At 41.5% G+C, this 26,663-nt stretch overlaps 1 protein-coding gene across 1 annotated transcript in view; it reads left to right on the top strand.

Annotated features, from left to right (window-relative positions):
- Positions 1-26,663, top strand: part of ALK (ALK receptor tyrosine kinase) — a 734,875-nt gene that overhangs the window by 384,306 nt on the left and 323,906 nt on the right. Inside the window, exon 4 of the mRNA XM_040225696.1 lies at positions 21,542-21,743. Within this exon, the coding sequence (XP_040081630.1) occupies positions 21,542-21,743 (202 nt within the window). The remainder of the gene's footprint in view (positions 1-21,541; positions 21,744-26,663) is intronic.

Consider the following 26,663-nt stretch of genomic DNA (forward strand, 5'->3'; position numbering starts at 1 on the left):
ACTGAATGTTGCAATAATTATGTTGTACTAAATAAATATGCTTTACAATAATTTATCCATGGCTTGCTGAAATACATTTCTCATGGGACAGAAGGTGATAAATTTACAGAAGTATATCCCCCTAAATGAAGACATAGAACCTCATTAAGAGTTGATGGCAAATATTAAGAATATGGAGAGACAACGAAGATTAGAAAGCTGAACATATTAAAAATCCTATCATAATTCTGGAAATCTCTATTACTTGTCAGTGATGACAAGTGTTTAGCTAGGGCCTCTTCTGGCAGGAGTTAAAAACTGCTTCTCCTACTTACTTTATCTCTTTGACCCAGTTATCCAAGATCCCAACATGTGTGGTCTCTTGGCTCTCTGAATTCCTAACAAATAGCCCTGGATATAATTGTGAGTCTTCAAAACCACTTACAGAGCAAAGGTCTCAAGACCATCAGATGGTCCCCCTTCAATACACAGACTTCTGGAAAGGCTGTTGAAGTTTGGTTTGGGGCTATCCATACCCTGAAGGCAGCTAAGCTAACATCTACCCAACTTTTCAGGAACTCTCTTTGCTTTCATATCTGGCTACACTTGTCAGAACCTTTCAAAATGTATAGATACTGGATGTGTACTGACCAGAGCAGTAGCTTTGCCACCTGTGCATATGATTATGGTAGTGTTTATGAACAGGAAATTATAGGCTACCCTCTTAAACTTTTCAAGTTTGATCTATTATAGCAATTAATGAATTATTTCACACTTCTAAACCTAAATTCCCTGTCAGTTTAATTCAGGAGTCACTTGTGGGTATCTGCCCAGTATGTTCCAGGACTGGGATAGAATGCTGGGGAGAATGAATGAATAAATTGAATAGTTGAATGCTGAATGAATGAATTGTGATGTATACCTTTGGGGAGAATATAGGCTACCTGGAAACGTGGGCACAAGTCATAATAAGGTACTAAGTTTTGGAAAATGTTATACACAAAATTATGGATGTAGGAAAGGAAAATAAGACTGACTTTGCTTGAGGAAGTTGGAAAAGGCATACCAGAAGGGCAACCTTTGAATAGGCCTTGAAGAATGAGTAGGAGATTTCGAGGTGCAGAAGAGGAGGAAAGACAGAGAAGATGGTCTGTAAAAAGCCTTGGTGTCATGGAAGAGAATAGCCCAGGGTAGCAATGACCAGCTCTGTGGATTGCAGGCTGGGTCAGAGAGTGAACCTAAGAACTGGGAGGAGAGAGGTGTAAAAATGATGTTGAATCAGGCTAAGGAGTTTGGGCTTCATTATACAGGCAAAACTTAAGAGTAATAAGGACTCCTGGGAGAGGCAGACTGAAAGCATTTAGTCAAGGATTAACCTTGAGATGAGCAAAAGTGTGTCAAAAAAGCTTTTCAAATCTAGGAGTCCAAAGTTCTCTGATTCTGTGAATGACCTGAAGCATTATAACACATGCCAGAAACAGACCAACATGTTTGAAAATGAAGAAGAGATAGGCCCTTGATTAAAGATGATCATGTAGTATTTATAGAAACCAGAAAGAAGGAAGAACTTTTCAGATCAGATTTGGTTGGCATTGGTCTTTCCCAGCAACCAGAAGGGTTTTTGAAACATAAGGACTCAAATGAGGAGTGCAGTGCATACATCATTAGCCAGACATGGGAGGAAGAAATAGACAGCCTTTCATCTCTTTAAAGGCACTATGGACTCTTAGCTCAGAGGACCCCTTTTCCAGGACTTCAAAAGAACACATGCATGAAAGCCCAGATTCCCTGAGTCAGCTTGGAGGAGAGGGCAGAGGAGACTGCACGTGTGCAAATGTCTATCTTAACCCATATCCTAAAATCCCAAAATCAATTATTTTACAACTCTTTGGCACCCCCAGGGCCTACCTGTGCTTTTTGTTTTGCTTTTGTTTCATCTATCCTATATGTTATCCTATCCTATCCTATAACAAGGAGAGTCTATATACAACCCACTCAATATAATGTAGTATATAGTAGATCTAATGTCTATTTTGTAGCCTATCAGTGAGTGTTTCAGATGAAGGGAAATGCTTTCATTTGGGGGCCCTTGGTCAGTTTTATCTAGCAGCTATTTGTTAGTTAAAGGGTTAAAGTAAAGGTTGTTGACCTATTTCTACTACCTGTTTCCAGTTCCCTGCTGAAACATCCCTCTTGCCGAGTGCCCCAGGATCTGAGACCAGTGAGCTCTGAGCACTGAGCCCTGAGCCCTGAGCCCTGAGGATCTGATTGGAATTACTTCAAAAGTCGTTCCCTAATAGAGTCTCAGCATCCTTGTCTGGATAGGAAATACCCACATTTCTCACGATCATTTGGTTCCTGAAAACCAAGCACTTTCAATATGTCTTAGTGTTTCTGAATGGGCTATTTGATGATCTGCTCTAGGCTACTTACAAGCAGAATTTAGAGGATATGTCTCAATTTCAGGGTTATGCTTAGTGTTCTTATTCTTTTCTTTTTTCCGTTAAAAAAGGTTGTGTTTGTTTTTCTTCAGTCATGAATTAATCAGTTAATATCTAACTGTCTAAGATGCAAAGTACTTAGAGAACAAAGTATATATGATTTTATTATACATTTGTATGATAAATGTTCTTATCCATGGAATACACCACATTGCTGTATGAAATATTATAAACTGGAGTCAGATTATAAAACTGAAACATTTGTAAAGATATTTCTGAATTAACTAGTTAGTATTAAAAGAAGGAAGAAATAAAAATATGGGACTGTAATTTAAGTTTTCTGGAAGAGAGATATTTGTAACAGGCTAAACCACCTAAGTGTATACACTGCAAATGGAGGCTAGCTCAGGCCCCTGGAGGCCTAGTAATAGCCTTCTAGAAACCTAGAATATATCATCAGTATAAACCTGGGCAGGTAGAATATTGCTCAGAAAACCCTAAGCTGGATGTCATCTCCAGGTTTAAATGAAACCTGGAAAGTTCATAGGCCCCACTAAAATTACTAGGGAAACTTAAGACTTCTTGATAACAACTTTTATTTAAAGGAGAGTGAACCCATGAAATCACAGTGGCTGCCTTTCTCATGCCCCTCCCTGGCCCACCTACATTCAGGTCCCTAAACAATGACTATGACCTTGGAGAAAGTGTCCCTGCTGCATTTCTCGTATCCCTCGTCACTGAAAGTTGTCAACAACAACGTAAGTGCTCGGAACAGTCTTGTTGGTGATAGTAATGATTGTGATGGCAAGTAATAATGAGAGTGAACACTTACTGAGTCCTTGATGAAGACCAGAGAGGATGCTAAGTGCTTTTACATAATTTTCCTCCAAGAAGTCTCACCACAACACTATGGGAGGGTCCTCTCACTGTCCCTATTTTACAAATGCCTTAGAGAGGCTGTTTTCATTAAGATCACATATTTCTTCAATAACCAAATGTTTTTTCTAAACGATTTTTATAAAGATTTAACAACTATCCTTTTTTTTTTCTTTATTCCTAAATAACTGACTGGTCTTTTTTCTTCTGATTTTTGAAAATCAAAGCATTCTTGTTTTCCAAAGAAATTGAGAGCCTGCCCTTATTTATTTATCATCATCACCTGTGATTATTAGGATGTAAGATACAGCTGCATCTTCAGACTCTCACAATGAGTGTCGTTTAACCATCTGCTTCTTTAGCTGGGCTTTAGTTATAGAGCATCTAAATTGAAGTAAAAATAAATCATATCCATTAGGTCCAAACCAAGGGATCAAGGACGAGAGAGAAATGGTGAGTAGGGATGGAAAGCAGGCAGCAAGTTCCACTTGTATAAATGGGCAGATCAAATACTCAGATTGACTGTTTCCAGGACAGAAGCACTGAATTTAAAATTAATCCTTGTAGCTCTACGATTGAGATTATCACACAGATTCCAGAGCCTGATCTGATGTCATAAACTAAAACTCAATCCCGTGGCAGTCTGGTAGACAAAATGATTGAGCAAAGTGAGCCAAGAGTAAGATGATAATGACCACTGGCCATCATTCCTCAGTGATGGGACACTAGAGAGTGGTGGGGATCATGGGGAAGTAAGAGTGTCCCGAGAGCACTGAGAGGGTCAGAAATTCAACTCTGGTCAACTATTGCCAGCAAAACACCAGGCCCATTCTTGCTAGACCTTCTTTTCTGCCTCAGAGCAGCTGGATATGCAGGTATTAATGTGACTGATGTTTCCTGACTTTTAAACATTGATACTAATCCAAGTTTAAAAGCCAGTGCTGACCAAGACTTGGGCCAAAGGAAAGCTACCCATGGAGAGTGGCCTCTGGGGACTGATGATTCACCCTTTCCTAAACCTTCTTCTCCAGGCCTGACTATTGTTTTGCAATTTAGATCTCACTTGAAATTTAGAGCCTTTCTGCCTATCTGACTGCAATAGCTAAGGAAGTCTTAAAGAAAGCTCAATTTACAATATAAGTTCAGTGACTTCACTTAGGTTTCCTTTTTTTTCACCTAATGATTTCCTTGGATATAATTACACTTAGACATTCCATTCAATACTCATAAAGCAATTGATATATTTTTAAATATAGTAATTATTCTTATCAAATATTATTGAAGTTAATACTAAGGTAAGCCATTATAGAACATTCAAGTTTATTGATATAAAAAAGCAAATTGATAAACTTCATATATAAGATTTGATAGCATAAAATGACTGAAATTGTTTACATTAAAAACAAAATTAAATGACAAAGACTAAATGGGAGTAATTTCTTTTAGCAAGTATAATAGACAAAGGGTTAATAGCCTTGTTTTAAACAGTTTTTACAAAATCAATGAGGCAAATACTAAACTTCCTATAGATAACTGAACAAAAGAAATGAACAGACAGCTCACAAAAGAGGAGAGATAACTAATTAAAGAACATATGGGGAAAAGATTCAGCCTCACTAGTAATTAAATAAATGCAAATTGAAACAACAAATATAATTCCCATTGTTGACAAGACTGCAATGAAACAGGTACCTCCATGCATTGCTGATGGACAAAATAGAAAGGCTTGTTTTGTTAGCAAGCAATAAGTTAATAAAAACCAAGAGTTCAATTCTGTTAAGTAAATATTGAGCTCCTTCTGTGAGCTAGGCATTGGTGTATGCCAATGACAAAAGCCTACCTTTATTCTCAATGAGTGAGTGTGTCTTGTGCAGGAGACAGACACACATAACTCCATCATTAAAAGGTAAGTGGCAGAGGCATCCACAACATGTGGCAAAAGCAGGAGTAAGATCATCACTTAGCCTGGAGGGTTTGGAAGGATTATTTGAAGAAATAACCCTGAGCTGACTCTTAAAGGGTGGTTAGGATGTAGCTGGATAAAGAAGGGCAATGAGGAGGAAGAAAAGAAGGGAATGCAGTCTCTACAAAAGGTAGAGCACGGGCAAAGAGACCTGATGTCTGCAGGAAGTTTGGAACACCTGCAGCATCCTGTGTGAAGCAGGAGGCTGCAGATGGAGCCTGGCTGACCTATACTTTGATAGCATGAACCTCAATCCAGAGGCAACATGAGGTATAGAAGTAGGGAAAGACCCAATTAGATATGCATTTTTTAAATCCTTCATAAAAGTCACTGTAGTTTACTTTCTAATTTAAAAAGTGACAGATGAAAACGAACAACCCAATTACAAGCTGGGCAAAGGACTTAAATAGACATTCCTCCAAAGAAGATATACAAATGACCAATAAGCACATAAAAAGATGCTCAACATCACTAGCCATTAAGGAAATGCAAATCAAAACTACAGTGGATGCCACTTCATAGCCATTAGGGGGCTATTATTTTTTAAAAAGTAAAAAAAAGAATTTTGGTTAAGAGTGTAGAGAAATTGATATTGTTGTACAATGCCAATGGGAATGTAAACAGTTTGGCAGTTCCTCAAAAATTAGTGTTTCTTAAATATGGAATTATCATATGACCCAGCAATTCCATTTCTAGGCATATCCCCAAAAGAATTGAAAGCAAGGACTCAAACAGATGCTTGTACACCAATGTTCATAACAACATCATTTACAATAGCCAACATTATTTACAACAACCCAAATGTCCAGCAACAGATGAACGGATAAACAAAATGTGGATAATGGATAAATGGTAAGCAAAATATATATGCACAATGGAATATTATTTAGCCTTAAAAAGAAATGAAATTCTGACACATGATACAACATTGAAGAAATAATGCTAAATAAGAAATCTAGCTAAATTTCTTGAAGAAATTATGCTAAATAAGCATCATAAAAAGACAAAACTGTATCATTGCACTTATATGAAGTACTTAAAGTAGTCAAATCCACATAGACAGAAAGTAGAATAAAGATTACCAGGGGCAGGAAGTGGATAACTGGGTGATGAGAGAGTTCTCAAATTGTATGGCTGTGACAGTTTAATGACAACATTGTGAGTGTACTTAATGCTACTGATTTGTACACTTCAAATAGAGTAGTACATTTGATGTTGTATACGTTTTATTGCAATAACAAATACCAAAAAAGTAGCAGATGTTTTGGAAAATTCAAAAAAATATAAAGGAAAATATTCCACCATCCAGAGCTACCCATTTAATCTTTTGGTGAATATCTTCAAGTATTTTCTTTTTCCATATACATATATTTATTACATGTATTTTACCATACCAAGATCATACTATCAACATTATTTTGCAAATGCCTTTTCCATCTAACAATAGATGGTGGGCATCCTGATTATTAATATATCATAGTGATTAATGGTGCAAGCCCTGGAGATAACAAGTTTGTGTCTTGGTTCTGTTGCTTACCAGTTTTTTGGCCCTGAGAGGTCACCTAAACCTCTAAACTTATTTTTGTATCTGTACAAAGAAGAAGTACCAAACACATGGGTTCTCGAGGATTAAATTAGATCCTAAATATGGATAAGCACAATGTCTGGTAGTCAATCAAGAAAAGTTATCATTATCAGTAGTAGTAGTATTTAACAATCCTTCAGTTCAGTTCAGTTCAGTTGCTCAGTCGTGTCTGACTCTTTGCAATGAATCGTAGCACGCCAGGCCTCCCTGTCCATCACCAACTCCCGGAGTTCACTCAAACTCACGTCCATCGAGTCGGTGATGCCATCCAGCCATCTCATCCTCTGTCGTTCCCTTCTCCTCCTTTCCCCAATCCTTCCCAACATCAGAGTGTTTTCCAATGAGTCAACTCTTCGCATGAGGTGGCCAAAGTACTGGAGTTTCAGCTTTAGCATCATTCCTTCCAAAGAAATCCCAGGGCTGATCTCCTTCAGAATGGACTGGTTGGATCTCCTTGCAGTCCAAGGGACTCTCAAGAGTCTTCTCCAGCACCACAGTTCAAAAGCATCAATTCTTCGGTGTTCAGCTTTCTTCACAGTCCAACTCTCACATCCATACATGACCACAGGAAAAACCATAGCCTTGACTAGACGGAACTTAGTCGGCAAAGTAATGTCTCTGCTTTTGAATATGCTATCTAGGTTGGTCATAACTTTTCTTCCAAGAAGTAAGCGTCTTTTAATTTCATGGCTGCAGTCACCATCTGCAGTGATTTTGGAGCCCCCCAAAATAAAGTCTGACACTGTTTCCACTATTTCCCCATCTAGTCCTTATTTATTTTTAAGGTTTTATTGGAGTATAGTTGATTTACAGTGTTGTTTAGATTCAGGTATTTGGCAAAGTGAATCAGTTACACATATACATATATCCACTTTTTAAACTTACACGAACATATTTATTTATGTTTGTGGCTGTGCCAGGTCTTCGTTGTTGTGTGCAGAATCTCTTTTTAGTTGTGGTATATGGGGTCTTGAGTTGTGGCGTGCAAACTCTTAGTTGTGACACGTGGTTATCTAGTTCCCTGACCAGAGATCAGACCCAGGTATCCTTTGTTGGGAGCACAGAGTCTTAACCACTGGACCACCAGGAAAGTCCCTACATATATCATATATCTGCTTTTAAGACAGTATTTGTAGTGTTTTCATGAAGTACTTCATCACATGAATACACCATACATTACTTAACTAATCTCCTATGTCCAACATTTACCATTTCTGAATATTTGCTCATATAAATAGTGCTAAGCAGCTTTGCAAAGAAGTATTTTTGGATAACTGTTTTTTCAAAGCAAATTCCTAGAAAGGAACTGTTGGGTCAAAGAATATACATAGTTTAAAGTTTGTGATACATGTTGAGGGACTGACCCTCCAAAAAGACTGTACTATTCAAGGGGGCAAGAGAACAACTTTTCCTATAATCACAAAAAATTGGAAACAACCTAATTATCTAAACTAAAAAAATAGTTTAAATGTTATGTCCACTGAATTGGAATATTATACAAGTATATATATATATATATATATGTTTGGAAAGCCTACATAAAGAGCATATAGAAAATGCTTATAACCTAATGTTAAAGGAAAGAGCAAAGGGAAAAGTATCCTTAGTGAAATTACAGATTTTAAAAATTCTATGCATATGGGGCTTCCCTGGTGACTCAGACTGTAAAGAATCTGCCCACAATGTGGGAGACCTGAATTTGATCCCTGAGTTGAGAGGATCCCCTGGGAGGAGGGCATAGCAACCCTCTCCAGTATTCTTCCCTAGAGAATCCCCATGGATAGAGGAGTCTGGCAAGCTGCAGTCCATGGGATCTCAAAGAGTCAGACACGATCAGCTACTAAGCACACAGGCATATGGAAGAATGAAACAAACACAATACAAAGTTCGAGTAGTAGAGGTACAGATAAATTGTTTTGTCTTATTTTTTCTTCCTAAATTGTACTTAATGAGTATGCACAGTGTTTATAACAAAATAAAAATAATTTCATGAGGAAAGTATGATTTGTTCCTATATTTGAAAGCTGTTATTAAATTTAATTTTAAATTGCAAATAGATCTTTAAATAAGCCCCCATAGTAATGAAGCCCATATTTCAATTTTCTGGTTGAAAAATTTTCAGATACAAGGTAACCTCCTTGAGCCTTATCTATCTATTCAAAGACTGTGGCACTTAGAGATTTCTACTGTGTGGTGTTGGAATCAGCAGCAAGATCAGCAAACATTATTTCCCAAAGGAAATTAATCTAACAGGATTCTGGGAGATACAGCTGCTTGTTACCCACCCAGAGCCCAAATGCTTTTGTGATGGCCATCATCTCAGGAAAGGATTTAGTATTCAGTCATTTGTATGGACCTCCTAGGTTCTGGGCCCCTCAGACTGCGCTACCTTGAGCTGATAGGCAGATTAATTGACATCTCCAAACCTTAGTTTCCTCATCTAAAAAGTGGATATAACAATCACATGCCTCCTTACCAAGCTGTTGTAAAATCAAATGCAGTAAACCTTATTAAATGTTAACCTGGCGCCCAGGACATGTTAGGCACACATTAAACGTTAGCCATCATCATCATTATATTATTATTGTCCTACAGTTCACCCCCACTGTTTTTAGAGGTAACAATGAGGCCTGTTAGAAATGTGACTTGTAGTTTAGCAAAAAGAGCCATGAATTTTGAGTCACATGATCTGGATCATAATGGTGGTTGAAGCACTTGACTCATCCAGTGGCCTAGGGCAAGACACTTGATCCTCAGAGCAGTGCTGCCCAGTAGAAATATAATATGAGCCAAAAATGTAACTTTAGAGTTTGTAGAAACCACATTACAAAAGTAAAGAGAAACAGATGAACTTAATTTTAATAATATATAAACTCAATATATTCAATATTGTCATCTCAACATGTTATCAATATAAAACTATTCATAAAATACTATGTATTTTTTCTGTACTAAATCACTGAAATCCAGTATATACTTTATATTTACAGTACATGTCAATTTGAGGCTAAATTGTCATTTTAAATAGTGGGTCTGTATTTCATAAAATTTATGATTGAAAAGTTAGATTCACATATCCAAGTTGTTCCAAACATGTTTTTCTAATGACTAAATCAAGTGTTGGCTTCTAAGTTTAATTTTTAAATTAAATTTAAAGTTTTAAAAATTAAATAAAATGAAAAATTCAGTTTCTCAGTTTCATCAGCCTCTTTTCAAGTACTCAGTATGGCTGCCATGGCAGGTACAGCCACAACTGGGAAAGCATCTTTCACAGAGTTGTTATAGGATTGTTTGTGTGGGCGAGTTTTATAAATCACAAAATTCTGTCCAAATAGATTTCTTCTCCCCAAATCACCCACCTAATGAGAGGTAGCTCAGGGAACAGACCCACCCAGTATACTTTCCATGTATGAACATTTGAAATTTGAACAATACCCATCTTGAGCCTTTCGATTATTTTTAACCATAACCCACAGTAAGAAATATATTTTATATAACAGCATAGTACACAGAAACGTGTGTGACTTTGTGTGTGTGTATATATATAGATCAGCAGCCGTTATTTCCCAAGGGGAAATTACAATATGGATATTTTTTAATTTCTTTTTTTCCCTCTTCCTTTCTTCTTCCTTCTCATCTTTTTAATTTAATGCTGGTCATGACCCACTAAGTTGATTTCATGGCCCACTAAAGGGTTACAAACTATTTGAAAAACACTGACGTTAAGTGTCCAAACTTCCAGGCATTTAAAAAATTATTTGTTTTGTGTTGCAAATAATACTCCTTCTATAGCCACCAGTCAGTTCAAGAGGGGAAATGTTCTAACATAAAATAAGAATGACACTATTTTAGATAAGATACAAGGAAATAAGTGAATTACCCACGTTTTTGTTAAGTGTAATGTCTTTACCCATTTAGGAAATATTTGTTGAAGGAGCACTGTCCCTGTCATTGTGTTAGACACTAGACAACTGGCCCAAGACAGACAAGATCCCTGATCACAGAGCATCAGCTGTAAAAACAGAAGCCCTCACCACCATGGCTTAGCCAAATAAAGACCTTGGGCAGGCGATGGTACAAATGTCCGAAAACACCATTAGTGACAACTCTTGTTACCTTTCCATTTTGTGTGCTTACGCTTGTTGCTTCATAGTCACAAGACAGCTACCACACCTCCAGGCATTAAGTCCACATTCCAGGCAAGAAGAAAAAGAGGCAGAGAGGGAAGGTTTTCCCCAAATTTTCCAGAACATGGACTTGCCTGATAAAATATAGGCCGTCCAGTTAAATGTGAGCATCAGATAAGTGATAAATAATGTTTTTAATTTAAGTATGCCCCATGTAATATGTTTGTGCTGAAAAAATTATTCATTATTTTTCTGAAATTTACATTTAACTGAGTGTCCTGTGTTCTTATTAGCTAATTCTGGCCACCTTATAAGCACAATTCTGCTTACATTTCATAGGCTAGTACTGTGTCAGTGGTCTGTAAGGAAGGCCTGTTAAATCAAGTCATTTTTTAACTTCCAGTCTCAGTAAAAGAGAAAGGCAAGAGAGAAGGAAGTTGGTGAGGGTGCTGTGAGCCAACCTATGATATCTGCCACAGGTTGGTTCCCCTCTGACCTTGCTTGTAAATCATAGTAAGGAACTTGGATTTAATCTATTGTCAGTGGGACACTATTGAAGAGTTTAAAAGGACTGTGACTAACTAAATCCTATTAAGAAGATGGCTCTGGCTGCTGTTTGCAGAATGTATGCGGGGAGGGTGAGTGGGAAGACCAGTTAGAAGAAGCCAGATCCTTCTAGAACCTTTGAGAGCTCAACCTAGCCATTTTCCTCTGCCTAACCCTCTTCAGACAGTTCCTTCACCTTCCTGCATGTGAGTTCTCTCTTCTGAAGGACAAAGAGTTGGGTGGGATGGCCTCTTGGTGCCCTGTGGGTCATTCCCAGAGTGGCATGTGGTGACCTGGTGGCCTTCCCTCGCTTCCCTTCCCTTGTCAGCATTTGCCCAGGGTTTGTGTTCCTTCCTCAACACTGGGGTGTCTGAGAGCCACAGCACACAGAATGTCAGAAATTATTATAAGAGGCTGAGATCCTGTTACACTCCCACAAGCACATGGGTCCAAAATTGCTTTAAAATTTTTTTAATTTTAAAAAATTCAATGAACTACACAAATAAAGTGATAAAATCTGATACCTCTTAGCAAAATTTTAAAAAGCAACATGAAAGATTTTTATACCCTGAAATCTGGGATTTAAGGCAGAAATTGAACAATCTGATTCCAGAGCTATGAACCTACATGGAAAAGGGAAAACTTGATTTCGTGCTTGTCTCCATCCAAAGTGGATCTTGTTACACCAGAGGCACTTTGTCCCCTAACTCCTCCCTTCCCAACCCCAATAGCAGCAGATACTTTTATCTCTCCTGCCTCTTGCTTCTCATTGAATTAAATCAATTGTTTAGTTTTCATCTGGCTTCTCCTTTCTCCCTCTCATCAGATCAAGTGCTGTTCTATTTTCCTTGAGGATTACCACAATGAGCTCTTAGGGAAAAGAGGTTTCTCAGCACTTCAGCTTGTTTCCTTCTATTTATTTGCTTTGCCTTTTATTATCTTTTTTGCTGACTCCCCGGAACACAGAGGCAGTATATAAAGATTTTTGGTCTTTTTTTATTAAATGAAACCTATGGGTTAAAAAAACAAAAACAAAGAAAAGTATGTCTCTCCCCCTGCCAAAAGATTTGTTCTTTATAACAGGATCAGAGATCTAAAATGGGGTCTACCTGAACATACACACATATACAGGATGTGTGTGTGTATGTATACATATATATACACATTATAAAGTATGTATACATATGCACACACAAATATGCATATATTTACTGTATACACACATAAGCATAAATGTATTTTACCATTTCTAGGCAACTTTTTGCCACAGTTAGCCTGGACCTGAGAGGTAGTTTACAGCAATCCACCAAATAGGCAAGTGTACTACCACTTTTGGCTACAGCTGAATTCATAATGTTAAGATTAATAATACTGTTAAGAAAAATCAACTCCTACCTCCCTTTCCTCCCTTAATGAACACACTTGTTCATTCTGACATTAGACCTCAAAAAAAAATTCCATTTCTCTTCAGGTGCTTCCTGATAAAGGTGCAGTAAAGCAGTACATTTAAGTCCTGGTGGTGGAGGGTAGTGGAGCTTAAACCAAATATTTGACACCGTAGCAGTGTGAGACAGTAAGGGTGCACCAGTCTGGAACTGGAGGAGCTGGGGCCTAACACAGCTCAGCTGCCTGCTGTGGAACCCAGGCACATCCCTTTAACCCTCTGGCCTCAGTGTCCTCACCTGTAAGGTGAAACGGCTGGGCTAAATAACTAGCGAGAACTCTAGGTCTAGGTTCCCAAGTCATCCCACTTTTAGACAAGGCATGGCGATAAGGACAATCCTAACTATTCCTTCCTATATATTTCAAAACTCTGAACTAAAACCTGAAACCTGAGTTGAGATTACATAGGGTAGCAGAACTCAAACTTGAAAAGTAAACACTAAAGGAACTTTTTCAGTGTTCCCAATCTGGTTTGGTACTTCATAAGACCACATGAACAGAGGAGACCCTCAAATACTTCCCAGACTTGAAGGACCACCCTAAGCCCCCAGGAGTGATTTCCAGAGGATACATCATCTGTCTGGGTGCCCCCTGCCCAGGCTTTAGTCTAGTTCCTTGGATCTGAGCCAGTCAGATAAATGGGCCAGATCCTCAGAATTGAGAAAGTGAAAAGAAAGAAAGTGATACCTGGGACAGTTGGAGACCAGGCCATAGAACATTTGACCAAAAACACCATCATAGATCTCTGACATGGGCAGGCAGCTACTGAGTGTTCCACTGGACAGGATCTGAAAATCTTGCTGTTAGTCCCAGATCCACCACTGATGTGCTGTATGACCTTGGGCAAGTCCTTAGCTTCTTTGCTTTCTCCCCATTAGAGCAAGGGGCTAGCTATGTAACCATCATGTTTGTTTCTAGCTCTGACATTCTGAAAGTCAGATATAGAATGTAGCATTTTTAAGTATCCTCAGGTAGAGAGACCAAAGTAGTAACCCAGAGGAGCCTTTCCAAAAGCATGATTCTGCCACAAGAATCTTAGGTGTTGATGGGAGGACAGTTTGAAAGTCATACAAACAGAGCTTTACAATTTAAGAGATGGTAGAGATATGTTATTCACTTCTATACTACTTTAATTCTTATCACAATGGTTTTTTTTTTTTCCTTTCTCACTTTCTGCAAATGGTCTCTAGAGCACAAATAGAATACAGTAGGGTTTTCAAAGCATATTCCATGGTGCATTATACACCATAGCAAAAGATTCTGTTCCCTGAGGAGTTTCGGAAATCTTTGTTTTATGTTTCAATCTCGAAGAGTCAAAACTCTTATTGGCATATTAAGTTTCTAGGAAGTCCCACAAGGAAAAAGCCCCAACCTTCCTTGATCCCAGAGCTTTCCCATAATACCTATTAACACCTTGTGGGGCTGGTGTTCTGCGGAACACACTCTGGGGGATGGCACAGCATCATTCCCTATGCTGTACCTTGTACTGGGTTGCACTTCTTCTGTCCACATTCCAGCCAATAAACTTCTGCCATTCCTTAAGCCCCACCTAATACAAATGGTATTGTGATCAAGTAATAGCTTGAAATAATGATTTAATAGTTTAATTTCAATATAGACAATTAACCTGTGTGCCAGAATCATGTGATTTATTGAGATAGAAATCTGTCCATTCATACATTTGTTTATTCATGTTCTCACGCAAAGAATATGATTAAGAGACTTCTGGTTCAGAATGGTGGACTGAGCGCACTTTTGTCTTCTTCTCTCCTGTAATCCCACTAAAGTGATAATAAAGGATTCAAAGGAGGAATAAACCTTGAATGGCAAACAGAACAGGAGGGAATCTATGAGTGACTTCTAGAGCACAAAGAGGAGATGGAAGCTATTGACAGAGGAAATAAGATGAGAAGATGCTCTCTTTGGAGCAGAGGAGGGAGTCTTCCTCTGCTGGGCAGCACCACAGTGGGTACTGATAAGTGATTCTCTGGAAGGAAGGATGAGAGTCAGGGAGAAGAATGTGATTTCTCTGTGGTGTGTTAACTCATGTGGTCACTCCCCTTTCAACCCCAGTTTACCGGATGAAAAATTAGTAAGATACCTAACCACAAGGGAGAGAAACAAAGACTTTTCTCTAAAAAATTCAAGTGGACCTAGAAACCCAGGGCTACTCTTGGGAGTGTTCATTGCTCATGCAGAGAATGAAGATGAGTCCACAATGCTGGAGTTGGGGAGCAGGTGCTACAGGGTGCCTGCTCCCCACAGCCCATCAAGCCAATGCTGACATGAAGGGCAAGCACTAACTATGGGTAGAGAAGTTTCTAGAAGTACTCCTAGCCTCTCCTGTTTCTATATGAGGGGCTGAGCCAGGACCACCCTGCATGTGATAGCACAGCAGAATGAAAAAGAAATATCAACATTAAAAAACTGACCCCAGAGAAAACAAAGATAAAGTAGCTAACAAGTTAACTTGAGAGATAAATGTCTTCAGAAAGATTTAAGACTGAGAAGAGGGCAATGAAAATATCAGAGAAATAACACAACAGATTTACCAGAAATAAAAGAAAGAAATGTATTTTCAGATTGAAAGAGCCCACCAAATGTCACTGAAGAATTTTTATAGAGACCCATTCCTAGATCCATTGTACCGAAATTCAAGTACCTCAGTGTTAAAGAAAGGTCCTGAAGGCTTCTAAAGGGGGGGGGGAAACAGGTTGACTATAAAAAAAATTACAGTAAAACCAGCCTCAGACTTTACCTCAGTCACACAGATGCTATAGCCTAACAATCTATCAACCAAGTGTGAAAACAAAATAAAAATATTGGAGATAGCCAAAGATTTTCAAAGAAGTTTTCCCCTGAGGAAATTTCCCAGGATGATGGGACTAATGGAAGAGACCCAGTGAAAAGAAATTCCATAATAATAGCTGTATTGGAGGCCCAGAAAACAACTGGTATAAATTAAAAACAGAAAGTCAGGGTCTTCGAGAAGAAAGGAGAGATTCTTCAAGGAATTTGTAGAAGCGTTAGTGATATAGTGCAAAAGGCAGATAGAAAATAAAGAGAAAACCAGTCAGAAATTTCTGGAAAAACAAACTGCACAGGAGACTCCTGATTCAAATATAAGGCAAATTATAATGTGCCACAATTTTGGCAGGTGACAATGTTAAGACCAAGAGAGAGAGAATGAATATTCATTTCATCTTGATATTAGAAACATTCTCTGTGGAGTGGGATGTATTACTGGACCAATAAAGACATTTATAAATATAAGCTTTGTTCACTGCAGTGAAAATATGTATATAGTTTACAATATAAAAAGCTCTGTTATTAATTTTCAACATTTAGCATCAACCTGTAGGCAAAACACAAGATTTAATCATTCTTACACAACCTTGACAGTATAGAGGAAAACACAGCTGCTTTAGGAGGTGGATGTGAAAAAGTCTGGAAGAGCAGGAAGGCTAATGGCGTCATCTTCCAGGGAGGAGAGTCAGGTGATACTGTGTAAAGCTGATGGAACAAATGATAAATTTGCCATGAAGAGTTAAAAAGGAAAGTAATTTAAAAAAAGTAAAAACGAATTTAAGAAATAAAGAATTATTAAGATCATGTGGAAAAACTCAAACGAACTTTTTGACCAACCCAATCGAAGGGGGATAGGATCATTTTTCTTACTGTACCATCAACGTTAATGAGTCTAAAGTTGTTGCACCAACAAATAACACCCTGATCATAATATCTAGAATCATGAAAGCAGCTGGCTAAAGACATTAGAAATCCTTAAAAGTATTTTTGGGACTTGGTGTGAGGAGCATGATTGGGGATAGTTTTATTATTATTATTATATGAGCCACTCTGAACTACTTGACTCCTTGCTTTATATATATATATTACTTTGACTTTTAAAGGCATTGAGTGCTTGCCATATGGCAAGCATTGTGTTAAATATGAAACATTTAGAGGTGGTACCAGTCCTGTAACAAGTTCGTGTAAATTAGAAGACAGGAAGCAGAACCGGGAATCACAGTTCACAGAATATTTGGTCAATTGATTGAAACTGTTGGTTTAGAAGCCTCAGAGAGGTAAATTAGGAGAAGAAGTCTTTAGGACTTAGGGGCTTGGAGACTTGACATGTTTCCTTTAGATTAATAATATTCTAGGCAGGCAGATAGAATTACTGACAGTTTGGAGCTCTAAGGGTCCTCAGAGAGATTCTATCCAACCTTTTCATTTTACAAACAAAGAAACCTTGGTAGTAGCAGAGCCAGGGCTGAAATTTGGTCCTCCGATTTCAAGTTTAGGGATAGATAAAAGGAACTCCAGAATGACACCCCTCAAAGCAGGAAATCAACATTCATCACGTATCTACTAAGGGCCAGACACTGTACTAGCCACTTTCACACATGCAATTCAGTTTAATCTCCATGACAGCCATAGGAGGTAGGCTATAGCCATATTAAATCTGAGCAAACTAAGGTTTAAAGAGGTTAAACAATTTGTCTAAAGCCTAGAATGGAATAGAGATAGAGCCTGAGTATAAAAGAGTCTGTCTGATCTCAAGATTCATGGCCCTTGGTTTCTGTCTCATAATTTGAGCCCTGCTGGCTTGGATGAGAGTGACACATCGCTATGCCTGTGACCAGAGGTAAAAATAATAACTATTTCATATTTAATCATTGAACACATCAACACAGTCCCGTAATAAGGAAACCATGATCGTGGCACCGGGTAAGCAGGGCTCTTTGATCTGCTTCTCCACCCCCTATGGCCCACTCTGGGGGAAGGTCTGTGAGCTGCCAGGCCATCCTTCTTAATTAGAAGGGACCCCAGGAGCCTTCCCATAGCCCCAAGCTATTCTGAGCAAAATAAACAGGAAATGGGAAAGAGGAAGAGGAGAGATAAATTCTCACTGACTTTAAAAGATTTATACTGACAATATCCCAAGGAGCTTATGAAATGTATTTTTTCCTTTTATTTTATTTTTTAGGGGTAGAGGAAAGCTGCTGATGAAGAGATAGCTCTCAACTATAGAGTTTTATTGAGAGTGAAAATACTTTAAGCTCAGTCCCTTATTGATAGTCCAGTTGCACAAAATAAAATTCATATAAACATCATCTCACATATTAGAACTGGAAAAGTAATCCATCTTCCAGTCAGCTTTGAAAGAGTCTCATTATTGAGGTACTGAATCACAAGGGCAGAATTTACATGTGTTTTCACATCCAGGAGGGAGAGACAGTGGAGAGGATGAGCCCCAAGCCCCAGCAACTTCAGCTTGATTTGCTCCTATTGGGAGCTCGAGTTTCCCAGGGGTTAAACGAATATCTTTAATACCCACTCATCAGTGTGTACTCACTGACAAAAAAGGGAAGCACCTCTTTTATTTTGCCTGCATTCTTTCTCTCAGTAGCTCAAAAAGCTGGTTTCAATCCAACTTTTTCCCAAAGAAAAATACCAGCGTAGTGTCTCAGACCCAGACACACTACTGTTGCTTCCTTATGTGTGGCATATATGTGGCTTCATCCTAAGCTCAGAATGCACCCCAAAGTATGTGGTGCCCCAGAGGTACTTCCAGAGCTCTCATTTGCTCTGAACAGATGGTTGGAAGCCTCGGTAGATTCCAGAATTGTCCCTAACACAGCACCTTTGCTTACAACGTAACATACTAAAGACATCATATTTGCATTTAGTCTTGTCCTTGCCTGGTGTGGACTGGTGGTGGAGGATGAGGTTGGGTTAGTTTTGATCCTGCCGCTCCTCCACCATACCAGATTAATCTTCCTGAAGCACCACTCTGATGAGGTCCCTATCCTGCTCAAAAATCTTTTCTGGCTCCCTATTGTCCAAAGTATAGTTGGAACATTTTCAGCTGGGAATGAAATGTTCTCTGTGGTCTGGTCCACATGCATCACCCTTCCTTATTTCCCAGCTTCTCTTCATGTGCCCTACTCTGCATCCAAATGCCACGACACATTTTCTACATTTCTGCCTTGACTCTTCTTCCTCTCAAATCTTGCACAGCCATTTCTGCCAATATCTTTGTTTTTCTCTCCTTTAAAGACCTAGCTCAAAGATCATCTTCTTTATGAATCTTCCTAACTGAACCTAATATCTTTTGTGGAGCCTCCCAAACTACTTTGTCTGTATGTGTCTTATGACTCTATAACCTCTACCTTTGATTAAAGTTAGTGCAGAGTCTCATCACCCCTATGGGACCTAGAGTTCCTTGAAGTCCAGAACTGTGTCTGGTTCACATCTGTGTCCCCAGGGCAGAGCCAGTGCTTGGATGTTTGCTCAAAGTAGGCATCCAATAAATGAAATCTGAGGGCAGAAAGGAGTGAGTAAAGAGGCCAATGAACAAATGGATTTGGTCCAGCACCCATCTGCCTGTCTTTCTCCTGTCCCATCCCTCTCGGCTCCTGCATTATATAACTTGGCCACAAGGCACCCTGGTTACATTTCGTTTTAGGATAAAGAATACAGTGGGGCAAGTGAGAAAGATGCAAGGGAAAGAGCTTGGATTAGGAGTTCAGAGAGCTGGAATCTGGTTTGGACTTTCAAGTTGAGACTTTATTCAAGTTATTTCCCACTTCTGATCTCCAGCCTGCTTCTCTAGAAAAGCAAGGGCATTACATTGAATCATCTTAAAGTGCTTTCTAATTCTGAGTCTTTGATTCTAATTATCTTTTTTTTTTTTGCCTCTGTGCCCATAACAAGAATGTCTCCCCATGGTAAAATAGGATAATAATACAGATTATTTACTGAGAGTCAGAAAGCACTTTTCAAAGGCCCGTGCACCATGCTGAAACTTCCCACTAATTACAGAGGGTTCAGTTTCCAGTACTGACCCATGTCCCTGATTCAGTTCAGAAACAGTCTTGTGCTGACTTCATCCTGATTGTAACTAGAAGTCATATTTACCTACTTCCAGAATATAACAACTCTCCAAATTCCTGACACAATATGTGTCCTTGGAAATACTTAGCTTCTGGTAGAAATCCCCTTCTTTCCTCCATATCATTCTTTATCAACGAAAAGTATGGTTCCTTTGCCTACTCGATAAATTGGGTTATCTGCGAAGGAGACTAATTCTATGTGCTGGGAGTGGTCAAAGAAGCTGAACACTCGTTAGCTGGTTCCCACAGGAGAAATCAAGGATGTTATGAGACAGGCTTTCACTGCAAAAGGAGCAGATCTAATGGTCCAAAACTTCAATGGAGAAGTGTGGCAAGTGATATTAATGCATCAGAAGGAATACCAGGAACAATAAAATAATGCTCTGCTTTTATGCCAACAGGAATCCCCATAAATACAGGTTTTGTGTAGGTCACTTGGCCTGTGCTGCTGGTATTAGGGTTAGCTTGTCCCAGAGGGAAACTCTGCCACAGACATGGCACCAGGATGGATTTGTAGGGCTCTCTTTGTGGAGAAAGGAGTTCCCTGGTAGCTCAGATGGTAAGGTAAGGTAAGGTAAAGTCACTCAGCTGTGTCCGACTCTTTGTGACCCCATGGGCTGTAGCCTACCAGGCTCCTCTGTCCATGGGATTTTCCAGGCAATAGTCCTGGAGTGGATTGCCAAAGCGTCTGTCTACAATGTGGGAGATCCGGGTTCGATCCCTGGGTTGGGAAGATCCCCTGGAGAAGGAAATGGCAATCCACTCCAGGACTCTTGCCTGGAAAATCCCATGGACAGAGGAGCCTGGTAGGCTACAGCCCATGGGGTCACAAAGAGTCGGGCACGACTGAGCGACTTCACTTTGTGGTGAATAGTCGCAGATTCACATGATTCATAGACAAAGGGGCTGAAATGTGTCTTAAAAGATTGTTGAGTTCGGCCAACCCTTCCCACGCCATTTTTATACATGAGGAAACTGAAACAAGAAAAAGTAATGCTTCGCTCTAGATCACGTAGCTAATAAGCAAAGGAGTTATAGCCATGATCTTAGCTACAAAATAAGTGACCAAAATAAGCCACACAAAGAAAATCTTGAACTGGTCATAACTATTTGAGAGCCTGGAGCCAACCCATACATTCCTCAGAAACTCTGAATTGTCCAACAGATATCAGTTGAGTCTGAAGTTGGCTTGAGTGTCATATGGAGAACTCAGGTCAGCTCAGATGGAAACTGTGACCCACGGGGTGGCCTGAGATGCCCCAGAGTATCCTGGTTTGTGAGGTTTGGGGATCCCACACGTGAAGGTTTATGAGGTGTAACTGATGTCCTAGCTCCACTCTGGGATCATACATGGAGTGAAGGACTCTCTTAGGCTGTCCGTGTTACAGATGAAAACCTGAGACTCAAAGATACAGAACTAGTCCGTAGGGAAGCTGAGGTGAGAAGCTTGGTCTGCCTGATGATAAGTCCAGATCACCATCTTTGCCTCGGGCTTTACTTTTTATAGAAACAGCCTAAGAGAGTGGGAAAGAGATTGGCTGTGTGAAGATGGTGAGAGGCTGGAGGAAGACTTCCAGCATCGCTGACTCTAATGCCATTGGTCTCTCTAATCCCACCACAGAGCTGATGCTGGTCCTCTCATCTGGACACACTGCAGACTCATTCTCCGTGTCTCTTGGCAGGTGCCTTCCTCCTCCTCAACACCTCGGCAAACTCCAAGCACACGATCCTGAGCCCGTGGATGAGGAGCAGCAGCGAGCACTGCCGGCTGGCCGTCTCGGTGCATCGGCACCTGCAGCCGTCGGGCAGGTACGTCGCTCAGCTGCTGCCCCACAACGAGGCTGGAAGAGAGATCCTCCTGGCACCCACTCCGGGAAAGCATGGGTGAGTCCTTTCCTGTGTCCCAAATCCAGTATGTGAATGGAGATGTAGCTTTTGGCTACAAATTTCCAGACTCTATGACATCTACTTAAAACTCACAATCGTCCTTTAACGGGTAGGGTCCAGATTGAGCCATTACTGCTAATATTCCCTGGGTGGTGTCTTGGGCACTGATCTGTGGGGCCCTCTGGCTGCCCAGGCTGGCGGTCCTTCCAGAGGCCAGAGGACCAGCTGGCAGAGTGGACATTTAATGAGTGGGTATTAAAGATATTCGTTTCCCAAAGTCCAGATGGAGCCAAGAAGAAAACAGCCAAGGGGAGTGTTAAAAGGCCAAAATGAAAGTAATTTAATATGCTGGAAACTGGTTTTTACCAGAGGAACTTTGGCAGGAAGGGAAAGAGCAAACTATTGTGGCTGCCTGAGCAGTCCCACAGTAGTACGGGACCCCACAGTGGAAGAGATCAGGGCTGCCACACGGTGCCGATTGAGGAGAGGAGCAGGATTTATTCTAGAAAGGCTTCACAGCATTGATGTCATACCCAATACCCTTGTCATTGAACTTAAGCTTCCTGAACATACTCACTTGCTTCCTCAGTGATCCATCAGGCCTCTAGAAGCAGTGACTCTGGGAAGCAAACTTGAACAAGGGAATCTCTGCACTTGCCTTTCTTCTCATTCCATAACACCCCAGTTTTGAGGGGTCCCTGCTTTGATAATCAACAAGAGGGAGAGAGGCATGTGTGCCAGTAGACCTCACATTTCTAGCTAAGCTTACAGGACTTAACTTCCCTCTAAGAAAATATCTTTCAGAGAGGCTCCAACTGAACAGTGATGTTACCCATCTCTACCTCTATGCTGTGCTGGGTCAGTGGGGAGAGCTTACCTACCACCATTCCAATAAAACTATACAGCCTCTTACTCATTTCTTGAAAGGCTTCGCCCTACTCCCCCTGCTACTGGCCCATCTGTATTTATTTGTGTTTCAAAGAACTGCTACTACTGTCCCAGCAGGACTGAAATCTTGGCTTCAGAAAGGATGTTCTCCTCATATTGAAACTCGCATACTTCTTCTTGCCTCAGAAATGTCTCATTGGCCGGGCTGGGAGGGGCCCAGCCACCAAGTGTTTCTTGCAGTGTTCACAAGAAATCAGGACTGCCAGGTGCTAGGGGTGAGCCATGGGCATGCCTTCCTCCATCATGGTCTCCCTTTCTTGGGAGAATACCAGATGGCAAAGTCTCCCATCCATGAGTGGGGCTGGTGGCGGCCCCAGCTGCAGTGCCATCCTGTATGTGTTTCCTCAGCCCCATGAGCTGCTTATTTTGCCTTCTGCTCACCATTCCTGCCCCACCAAGCCTGGCAGAGTCCAGAGAGTGCTGCCTGGTGCTGCTGGGACTTCAGGCTATCAATCTGTTAAAGTGCTGGAGGAGTGGGGAGTGGGTAGAGGGACTCACTGATGTCGCAGGGGGATGTGGAGTTTTGGGTCTCCCTGAAATGCCGGCTGAGAACATGCATGCATGCAAGGGGACAAGTGCCGCAGGACTTCAGCGCTTCCTAAGTAGCAGGGCCTGGTCCCTGTCCAGCAGGAAGATGATTGCTCCTTGGTGTGACTCGCTGTGGGGGCTTACAAAGAGCCATCCCCTCTTTATCTTCCTATGCTCATAACTATCATCTGAGGTCCCATTTCAGTTCAGTCGCTCAGTCGTGTCTGGCTTTTTGAAACCCCATGGACTGCAGCATGCCAGGCCTCCCTGTCCATCACCAACTCCCGGAGTTTACTCAAACTCATGTCCATTGAGTTGGTGATGCCATCCAACCATCTCATCTTCTGTCACCCCCTTCTCCTCCTGCCTTCAATCTTTCCCAGCATCAGGGTCTTTTCAAATGAGTCAGCTCTTCGCATCAGGTGGCCGTAATATTGGAGTTTCAGCTTCAGCTTCAGTCTTTCCAATGAATATTCAGGGCTGATTTCCTTTAGGATGGACTATTTGGATCTTGCTTTCCAAGGGACTCTCAAGAGTCTTCTCCAACACCACAGTTCAAAAGCATCAATTCTTCAGCGCTCAGCTTTCTTTATAGTCCAACTCTTACATCCATACATGACTACAGGAAAACCATAGCTTTGACTAGACAGACCTTTGTTGGCAAAGTAATGTCTCTGCTCATTTAACAGATAGGAAAACTGAGGCAGAGAGGAGATAGGCAGCCTATTTATAGTAACCTAAACGAGACCCCAGGTCTCCCCTTTCTTCATTTGGGGTCTTTCTGGGTCATTTCTCCTCTTTCTGGGAAACCCATAGCCTCTTGGCAGGAATTCAGGGAAAACCGATGAGTTTGGGAAAGAGGAAATGGAAGGTGAAGGAACTTTGTGAAAAGAGATAAGCTAGCTTCTTTGACAGAGAGGGCAATGGCACCCCACTCCAGCACTCTTGCCTGGAAAATCGCATGGATGGAGGAGCCTGGTGGGCTGCAGTCCATGGGGTTGCGAAGAGTTGGGCATGACTGAGCGACTTCACTTTCACTTTTCACTTTCATGCATTAGAGAAGGAAATGGCAACCCACTCCAGTGTTCTTGCCTGGAGAATCCCAGTGACGGGGATCCTGGTGGGCTGCCGTCTATGGGGTCGCACAGAGTTGGACATGCCTGAAGCGACTTAGCAGCAGCAGCAGCTTCTCTGAAGATCCAGGGAGCGTGTGATGGTGACCTTCCCTCCATATCTGGTGAGAACACGGAGACCAATACTGCACAGTGCAGGAGGTTGCGACATTCCCCCGAGGCTGCCCTGGCTGCCATTTCTGTGTCCATTCCACAGGCCAAAGCATTTTCTTCCCAGCATGACTCTCTGATCACTAGCAGTTGTCTGCCCCCTGGAGGGAGGGAGCTGAGGCAGGGGAAGGGCTGCAGGGGTGATGGGCAAGCCCACTGACCCTGGCTCTGGTAGGGCTGCCCCTGCGTCCTAGGGGCTGTGCATCCGGCCGGGCTCCGTGAGTCTTGTGCTGCACTGTTCTCTCCTAGTCGTGGCAGAGTCATTTTGGAGTTTGATGATGAGCAAGAGTGATGTCAGTTTAAATTAAAGACGCCTGAGCCAGTCCCCCTCCCCCCCGACTCCGCATTGACGAGATCAGCGTGGTAAGGGTGCTGCCCTGGACACCCTGGCAAGCTGCAGGCCACAGGCCCTTTCCAGCAGTTCAGAGAGCTCTAGCTGTTCATGTCCAGCTGGATCTGGTTTGCTCAGTCTCAATACTATTGACATCTGGGGCCAGACAGTTCTTCTTGTGGGCACTGTCCTCAGCATGGCCCCTGCCTTCCCAGGCCTGTACCCACTAGATGCCAGTAGCACCTTCCCAGGTTATGACAACAAAAATGTCTCCAGACATTGCCAGATGTCTCCTGGGGGGCAAAACTGTCCCGTTGAGACCACTGAAATGGAGCATTTTAGAGTGGGGAGGAACATTGGAATTTACCTGTTCCCACCATGTCAGTTCACAAGTATTGGGAACTGAGGCCAGGAGGGGTAAAGGACTTGCTTCCTGTCACATACGTATCAGTTATTATGCACTAATTAGGCACTAATTATGCCAGTCACTGCTATGCATTTTAAATGTGTTTTCTTATTTAATACTCAGCAACACAGGTACTGTGTTACTGTCTTCAACCTTGATGGTTTGTGAAAGGATATTTCATGAATGAGCTCTGTGAGTTCAGGCACATTCCATCCCTAGCTAAGCCTCAGATTTACCATCTGTAAAATGGGAATGAGGGTGCTGCCCTTCTCACACAGTCATGTGGGCTCAGTGCAGTTAAGGATGTGAAGGGTTTTGCATACTCTGATCAGGAAACACATGTAAGAGGCCATTTACTTAATACCCTGATCTACTCCACTCTGCTGACAATTTGGGATCACACAGGATTGCGACTCATCTGTTTTCTGATTATGAGGTCAGTGCCACTCTCAAGAATCTTTTGATTTTGAGATCCTTGGCAGTTTGCCTTGCTGGAAGCTTGTTCCCTTTAATGTCCGAGATGACCCCAGGAGCCCAGTGATCAGTGCAGTGAGGGGCACGTGGTGAAATTGTGGTGGTGATGACAGTGATGACTACGGATAAGGCTGGCTTCCTCTCAGAACAGAACACGGTGGTTTGGGGACCGCTGCTGGGAAAACAACAGTCAGCATTTGTAGTAACAAGGGAGGAAGTTGTCATAATACTGTCGACTCAGGAGAGCCTGACTCAGAGGAATGACAAGTCAGAGGCCAGCAAGTCCCTGGGAGACCACTCAGTGCAACACCAGCAGGGCGGCAGCCTGCGAGGAGGCGCAGGAAGCAGGGGCGGCGGTTGGGGAATCCCAGCAGGTGCTTCCCTCCTGGTCGCCTGGAAAGCAGCAGCAGCAGCAGCAGAGTGCATGAGATCTAAACGATTCACAGGGCGAGAACGCCTGAGTCTGCCAAGGCAGTCAGGCTTTGCCCGGAGTCTCCCAGGGGGCAGCCGACAATGAATGCCTGGCCTGCTCATCTGCTCATCTTCTCAGCCAGAAAGGCCACAGACTCAAGGAAGCAGAGAAATGGGCTGTCAAACTGCCCAACCCCGCTGACTGCAGAATCCAGCAGGCAGAGGACATCCTAACTGGAAATTAGAGGCCACAGAGTTCTGTGAATTGAACGAATATAAATGGCACCCCACTCCAGTACTCTTGCCTGGAAAATCCCATGGACGGAGGAGCCTGGTGGGCTGCAGTCCATGGGGTTGCTGAGAGTTGGACACGACTCAGTGACTTCACTTTCACTTTTCACTTTCATGCATTGGAGAAGGAAATGGCAACACACTCTAGTGTTCTTGCCTGGAGAATCCTAGGGACAGGGGAGCCTGGTGGGCTGCCGTCTATGGAGTCGTACAGAGTTGGACACGACTGAAGCAACTTAGCAGTA

This window comes from Oryx dammah, unplaced genomic scaffold, assembly GCF_014754425.2.
Source record: "Oryx dammah isolate SB20612 unplaced genomic scaffold, SCBI_Odam_1.1 HiC_scaffold_25, whole genome shotgun sequence".
NCBI lineage: Eukaryota > Metazoa > Chordata > Mammalia > Artiodactyla > Bovidae > Oryx > Oryx dammah.